We start from the raw sequence: 8,201 nt of genomic DNA on the forward strand, positions 1-8,201 counted from the left end.
ACATGAAGTTAATTTGTATTGTAAGTGTAGCTTATGTACCAGATACCAAGTGCTTGGTGAGTGTTTACAAAAAAGCTGTGGACCTATAGACTATCAGAATACCTGTCTGGGTATCTCAACTTGCTCTCAATTTTTGCTAATGACTCTCCTGTACTGTAAAGCAAATGACTACCAGCGTTTCTTTGTGTTGGAAATGATTTAAACAGCTGTTATATGATGTTATTTATTCATCTTTCGGAGGAGGCTAAGCTTAAAAAATTCACATTTCTGACCACAAGCTTGACCGTGTACCAAGTTTTTGTTACTTGACTTCTTTCAGGTGCAATTCTGTATAACTGCTGGAAAATAAACCATAATGTGCTGATAATTGTAGCTTGTTTATTTGATTGCACTGGGAACAAGGTGCAGGGTACCGGTCCATTGCAGGGCATTACATGCTTAATTATACACACCTAGGTTTTTTGTTTGTTTGATTCTTTACGCCATGTCAGCTGCAAGGGTTATTATCACGTCTAAATAAAAGGTCCCATTTTTAAAAGTCACAAACACCGGAGCTGACATTTCGAACTCGTCGGTTCAAAGCTCAGCTCTGCCATCCAGCTGGGCTGGGCAGCTACATGAACAACGATTGGCTGTTGTTCATACAGGGTGGGAGCTAGATAGGTGGCCGCTCTCTGATCGAGTCGAGGGATAATGCGTTGATCAGGGTGTGTCTCTCCATACACAGGTGAAAAGATGCAGTCGGTACTGCACACGCGTTGGAGGGGGCGTGTGTCAGTCTCGCTCCCCTCTCAATCAAGGCGGGGATCGGCATTAGTAGAGAGGAAGCATAATGCAATTGGGTAACTGGATACCCTAAAAGTCGGGAGAAAAAGGCGTTTTATATGGCGTTTTTAAGTCCTATTGCTTCTAAGAATTTTAGATTTTATTTAAGGTGAAGATTTCATTGTAGTCCACACACCTAGGTGCAATTTTAAATCGCCAATCTGAACAGGGCCCAGAGAATACCCATGCATTCCAACATCGCAGATTTTGAAAGAAACAATCCCAGTGTCATTTCAAATACATTTTAATGTCTCTTTGCTAAGCACCGAACCAAACTCTCATTTAGCAACACAGACAATGCATATATTGTGTGTAAAAAAAAAAAAAAAAAAAAAAGGTGGCGCAGCTATGAATCACTACTGCTCAGGTTCACATTTTACATTTACATTTTCAGCATTTAGCAGATGCTGAGGGTTAAGGGCCTTGCTCAGGGACCCAACAGTGGCAACTTGGTGGTGGCGGGGCTTGAACTGGCAACCTTCTGTTTACTAGTCCAGTACCTTAACCACTGAGCTATCACTGGCCCACATTTCAGCTCTGCTATTGGCTGGCCGGACCTACACCACCATAATTGGCTTATAGGATCCTCATTTCTAGTGCAATTGCAGCCTCTACTTGCTAGTAGACGGGGAATGACGGAGAGCAGCGTGTGACGCTCCCCGTGTGAACCTGCCTCATGCTGGTAAAAAGACCCAGCTTGTATAGTACACGTGACAGAGGGGGTGTGTGTTAGGTACAGTACGTCCCACTTCAGACCAACTGGGTAACTGGGTATGACTAGATTGGGAGGAAACTGCATAAATAGATATTTTTTAATCTGATAATGTAAATAAGATCTACAGTATTGTTATAATAAACATGTTAAACGAGAAATTACAATTAAAGATGATGTTAACATAACAACATAACATAAGACTTTGATCAGTGTTAGACTACATTAGCATATTAGCGCTTGTCTGCTACGCTGTGCAAACACTGTAGTGTTTATAAATTCTTCATAGAATACAATAAAAGAATAAAATCCAGCCATACTAAAAACTGTGCAATAGGTAGAACTGTGCAGTCAGTCAAATTAGCATAAAGGCACACGGAGCTGTCGACGGCGAAACGTTTCAGACTAGAAGCGTGTGTTAAATCTTCTCCAGCTCTTTCATCAGCTCTCCGAAACTCGTGACGTACCAGGACGACTTCTCTTTTACCTGCTGCCGTACCACGTTGCCACCAAATCCAATAAAAGCACTCTGAAAGAGCACAGAAACAGAGCAGAGTTACTTATAGAGACATGGACGTTCACGTACATAATGACAAAGCTTGTTTCCAGAAAAGTTGGGACATTCTGTAAAATGCAATTAAAACAAGAATCTAATTTTTGTTGGTAAGAATTTGATGCCTACAATGTTGCATCACAACATTGAACATTAAAACCACCTCCTTGTTTCTACACTCACTTACCATATAGATGCACTTTGTAGTTCTACAATTACTGACTGTAGTCCATCTGTTTCTCTACATGCTTTGTTAACCTGCTTTCACCCTGTTCTTCAATGGTCAGGACACCCCACAGAGCAGGTATTATTTAGGTGCTGGATCATTCTCAGCACTGCAGTGACACTGACATGGTGGTGGTATGTTAGTGTGTGTTGTCACCGTCACTGCTGGACTGAGAATAGTCCACCAACCAAAAATATCCAGCCAACAGCGCCACGTGGGCGGCGTCCTGTGACCACTGATGAAGGTCTAGAAGATGACCGACTCAAACAGTAGCAATAGATGAGCGAACGTCGCTGACTTTACATCTACAAGGTGGACCATCTAGGTAGGAGTGGACAGTGAGTGGACACGGTATTTAAAAACTCCAGCAGCGCTGCTGTGTCTGATCCACTCATACCAGCACCATGTCAGTGTCACTGCAGGGCTGAGAATGATCCACCACCTAAATAATACCTGCTCGCATGACACAGTGGCGGCGGGAAGAGACTCCGTCCGATGACCAATTGTGTTTCCCTTACCTTGTAATGTATTGGCTGTTACTTACTAATTTGCTGGTTATAGAGACACAATCAAGATAATACACAAATATTTTCTATTTGGGTCAACAACAATGAGTTTTAAAATAGTAATGTTGTTTGTTTGGGTTTTAACGGCACGTTTAACATTTAATGGCAAAAATAGTTATGTTTCTGTCTATTTTATCTTTTCTTTATATTTTGGTCCATTTGATATTTTCATTTTTATGGCTGCAAGGTAGGTTAAAACTGTCTGTGTTGTCTTGTTTAAGAATTCCTTGTAAGAATTTCAGGCATGTGTATTTGTTGCCCTTCCTTGTTGTATTCAGGGCATTCTATTAGGAGGTGGAGTCCTCTCATCTAACATGGTGAACTAAACCGGCCAGTCCTGATGCTGCCCGCCCTCCCTTTAAAGTGCATTCGAAGTCGCCCTGTTTAGCAACATGTTGATTTTATCAATGTCATGTCGAGTTTAAACAGGATCATACCAAACGTTTTGTATTGTATGACGTCGATGGAGCATATTCGGTTAGACAGCTCGGTATTGTTTTGATTTTCGGATGCAGAAATATGTTCTTACGGTCTGAAAATGTCTTTGGGTAAACATCTGATACAAAGCAGGAGGGTGAAGCATGTGTTTTGCATCTGGTCATTATTTTGAACTGCACTCACAGCGGGCGGGCAGGCCTCGAGGTCGGTGGCGCCGTCGCCGATCATCACTATTCTCTCGAAGCCGTACTTCTCCTTGAGCAGGCTGATCACTTTGCCTTTGCCTCCGGATTCCGCTGTAGGCTGTGTTTCATCAAATCCTGCATACTCTCCTAAAGTGATGTAAAGAATTATTAATGACGAGATACAAAATCCACACAGCGCACGTAATGCATGTGTTTAATAATGTCAGGTCATGAGAATATTATTTACAGTTATAATTAAATAAAGCTTAGCTGGTGCATCAATCCAACACACTAGCACACCGCAGTGTGAAGCCGCACAGTCGAACGGGACACTTTGTGATCCGACCCCTCTTTGATCAGATTGAGGGTTGTGCAAGAGGTGGAATTGGACATTACTAGATTGGGAGATAAAAGGGGGGTAGAGTCAACTAAATACATTCTATGGTCAAAAATATGCAAACAACTGGCCATGACTGAAGGAGGGAAGATTGAATCTCTGGGACTGGTCCGGGTGCCTGAGCAAGTGGGGGTCATATGGAGCTTGGCATCACTCTTCATATGCAATAAGGCTCTGTGTGGGTACCCAACACTGGTAGGTGATAAGAAGCTCGATCAGATTGAGGCTTGTGCAGCAGGCAGCAGATTTACAATTGGGAATTTGAAATGACTAATTTCAATGGGGGGGGGGCTGGGGTTGGTCAGCTAATTACATTCTATGGTCAAAATATGTAAACAACTGGTCGTCTTTGAAGGAGGGAGGATTGAGTCTCTCGGACTGGTCCGGGCACTGAGTGAGTGGGGGTCGTATAGAGCTTAGCATGACTCGGCTCTGTGTGTGTATCCAACACTGGTAGGTGATAAGAAGCGGTCCCAGACTGGACACCTCTTGGAAAGGGTGTGTGGTGATACGCCTCCCCTTGTTTAAATCAGAGGTTGTGCAGGTAGCAGCACATTCACAATTGTGAATTGGAAATGAGGACCTAACTAGATTGGGAGCTAAATGGGGTTGGGGGGTGCAAAAGTGTGCAGTTTAGGAAGCAGCTAAATACATTATATGGCCAATAATATGTTGACACTTGACCATAAGCTTGTTGGACATTTCATTCTCAAACTAAGTGAATTAACAGAGCCCCCCCCCCCCTTTTTTTGCAGCTATGACAGCCTCAGCTCTTGTTAAAAGGCTTTCGTTAAGATTTAGAAGTGTGCCTGATTAAATGTGTAACCCGTTCCTTTAAAAAGGCAAGTGTGACAAAGGACCTCACTTTGTGCAGAGTGATAACAGGACAGTTATGCTAGAACGTAAAAGTGCCTTTCCCATACTAAACAAGGGGGGTGAATACTTATTAAAAGCCCTTTTCTTACCATTAAAGTAAAATTTCAAGCGGTTGGCATAAACGTGGTCAAGAGGAATGCCAAGCTGAGTGGCTACATGCTCCACAATGCAGCGAAACCCTCCAGAAATGAGGAAGACCTTCACGTTGCGTTGATGTAGCCTCTCTACAAGCTCCCTGAGAACAAAGAGTTGAAAATTTGTACGTTTAATAACTAAGCATTAGAACTTGCAAAATATTAAGCATAAAACACAGAGGAGAAGGCGAGAACGAAGCGAGCCTCCCGGCAAAACAAAGCCTATCACTCATGTAAACTAGCGGACAAATACTGAACTACTGGTCTTGGTTCGCTTTTCACAGGAATTTTAAACAACCAGACTGGACATTCGGTTTTCCCGATTTAGTCCGTTAAAACCGAAATCCATTAAATGGACGTCCGTTAAATCGAGGTACCTCTGTATTTTGTAAATATACAAACATTTTGAATTTAGAATGTTCAAGTTACACTCTTTGAAATGGACCATCCAGACTGTTATTAGTGAAAGGTGCAATAGGCAATATTTGTCATGGTATGGTATGGGGGTGCATCTGTGCACAATGCATGGGTGATTTGCATATAAATTAAGGTACCATTCATGCAGATGTGTAAATTGAGATTTAATAGAGACATACGCTGCCATTAAGGCCATTAAGTGTTAATACAGCGAGACAATGCTAGGCCTCATTCTGTACAAGCTACAGCTTCCCAACTTCAAAATCTTCAGTGTGTTTCCACTAGAAAACAGGTTCTAAGACAAAATCAACAACTTACTTAATACCTGGAGTCAGCTGAGGAGGGTGATCTGTTATCAGTTTGTTGACTTGTTCCCTTGAACACTTGATGATGGACAGGCGCTCCGTCAAAGCCGTTTTGAACGTCACGGATCCTCCCATGGCCTTGCGAGTCCTGGGAACAGTGGGCATTCTTAATTCTTTTCTATGACTAAATGCTTGAACACACACACACACATAAGTTTGAGGCTAGTTTGACTAGTTTAAAAGTACACAAAACAGCCAATGTCTGAAGAACAAGCACAGACTTTAACCCTTGTTTGGCCAGATGGTTAGATGTAACCTGAGAAATAGTAAACGACAGCTCTTCCACAAATTAAAAGCTGCTGGAACCTGGATGACACTGTCCAAATTAGCTTTCCATCTCCATAGGCCTTGAATCACTGACCTGGCCGGGCATCCACACAAACACAATGGAGCTTAGTGAACCCAACTCTAGCAGATGATAAAAAGCGGCCCCAAAATGGACATGGATTGGACAGGACTAGATTGGGAGATAAAACACTCACATCTCTGTGACGGCGTCTCCAACCCCGCAAAACTTGGCCAGTTCGTCAATGCCCTCCTCTCTGATCACTGTGCTGTCCACATCAAAGCAGACGGCTTCTGCACACCGGAAGGTCTCCTTCGTCTGCTCCAACTGTAACGCCGTCATCGCTCGCCACGACCTGTGAAGAGCTGAAAGATAAGATTTGGAAATCAGATTTGGGAACTGGAATTCTAGTTCTACATCCACATGTGGCTTTAATTTAAAATATCTGAATGGCTCAGTTATTTGCATAACATAATTAAAACAAAAATATCAATAGAAAGCATTGAGTCACAGACAGACCGCTAGACACTATTCTATATTTAAATTCATTTAAATCTTTAATAATGCAAAGAGAATAGTGTTTTATTTAAAAATATGGCTGTTCCGCGCCCAGGTGGCGCAACGGGACATTCCGCTAGCACACCAGCACCGAGATTCTGAACACCTTGGAAGGAGTGCTCTTAAGCTGCGTCCGAAATCGCATACTTCCATACTCAATAGTACGCGAAATGAGGACACGAGAGCGGTTAGTATGTCCGAATACATAGTATACACAAAGAGGTACGCGAGAAGTACCCGGATGACCTACTTATTGGGCAGCCATGTTTGAGTATGCAAGCGGTGCACACTTGCGGTCCGCTAATGTATCCCATAATGCAACTGGAGCTGCGTAGGCGTTCGAAGCGTAATAAGAAACAAGAAAGATGAGTCCTCTGTTTACGTGTTTAGTAAGATAAATGAAATAAAAAATTTTAAGACGAATAAATAACAAAAAGACGATAAATAGCCAAAATTTTGGCGAGTGGTGTTTGTAATGCGTCTGTAACTATGGTGATATTACGTCATCACGTCCCCACGTCATCATTTGACGTTGGAAAGATGGCGGATGTAGTACGTAGCAGTGTTGTGTGCATACTGCATACTTCTGTACTGAAAGTATGTACTTTTTTACCGGCAGAGTAGTGCATACTTCCTCCAATCTAGTACGTACTCTCTAAGTATGTGATTTCGGACGCAGCTTTAGAGTGTGTCTATCCGCACACAACGCTAGGTGGCACAACACTCATCAATGTGTAGGTGGCGAGATGCATACGGCTCGCTGCTCATATGTCGGAGGGGATGTGGGTTAGCTTCGATCTCCTCGGTCAGGGCAGGGTTCGGCATAGGCAGAGAGGAAGCACGATGCAAATTGGACAATTGGACGCGCTAAAAAGAGGCGAAAAGGGGGAGAAAATGCAAAAAAAAAAAAGAGAAAGACTTGTTTGTCAGCCCAAGATTACAAAGAATGTAGGTCTTTCACAATCTGCATCTATGAGAAGACCACACAGATACAGATTGTTTTCAAGCAAAAGTGCAAAAACTGCACAAATGACTGGAGTATTCATGTGTGTTCAGTAAAAGCACTGCACTGGATTTAAACCAGTCTGACTATTACAAATCCCATTATTTTATTTTGTTTTAAGAGGTTTTGTATTTATTTTTCTTTAGTTTGTCATATTATAGGCTGTTTAATAACCATCTAGGGAGACTGACATTATTATACTAGTTTAGTCTACTTGAAACATACAATCTAATACAGTAAAATATAGTTAATGGAAGTGAATAAGCATTGGTCGTGTCCTGATCCGATCGATGCACCCTATTCTGGAGTTACAAACAAGACCGTGGTCCGATTATTGCATCACCCTCATTAACGAGCAGAACCGGCTCTGTCTCATTCGCGTCTGTGTGCAAGTGCTAGCCGACAATTCAGCACCGAGCATTAGCATGACTTAAAATAATAAAACCTACACCGTGCGTCAATAAATAGTCAAAGTGAAGGTTAATAACCTGCCTAGGAGCATTTATAGCTTAGTTCTACTCACCTTTACACATAAAAGTGTGAATAATGGTTGTGAGCAGCCCGGTAGTCGGTGCCTCAAGAACCGGTAACGACGCCGCCTCTGCTCACTAACCAAACACACACCGCAGCAACCCGGTAAGTGTGAAGCACCAAATCTCG

General features: G+C 42.5%; 1 protein-coding gene across 1 annotated transcript; it reads right to left on the reverse strand.

The window, feature by feature from the left end:
- Positions 1 to 1,053: 1,053 nt before the first annotated feature.
- On the reverse strand, positions 1,054 to 8,162 carry psph (phosphoserine phosphatase). The gene is made up of 6 exons (XM_062987875.1): positions 8,065 to 8,162; positions 6,177 to 6,345; positions 5,648 to 5,782; positions 4,868 to 5,013; positions 3,504 to 3,652; positions 1,054 to 2,066 (listed from the first exon to the last, which is right to left on the reverse strand). Exons 1-6 carry the CDS (start codon positions 8,072 to 8,074, stop codon positions 1,956 to 1,958), a joined length of 720 nt encoding a protein of 239 aa, XP_062843945.1. The 5' UTR covers positions 8,075 to 8,162; the 3' UTR covers positions 1,054 to 1,955.
- Between the last annotated feature and the right edge of the window lie 39 nt (positions 8,163 to 8,201).

The sequence above is a fragment of the Trichomycterus rosablanca genome, chromosome 25, assembly GCF_030014385.1.
Source record: "Trichomycterus rosablanca isolate fTriRos1 chromosome 25, fTriRos1.hap1, whole genome shotgun sequence".
Classification (NCBI taxonomy): Eukaryota; Metazoa; Chordata; class Actinopteri; order Siluriformes; family Trichomycteridae; genus Trichomycterus; species Trichomycterus rosablanca.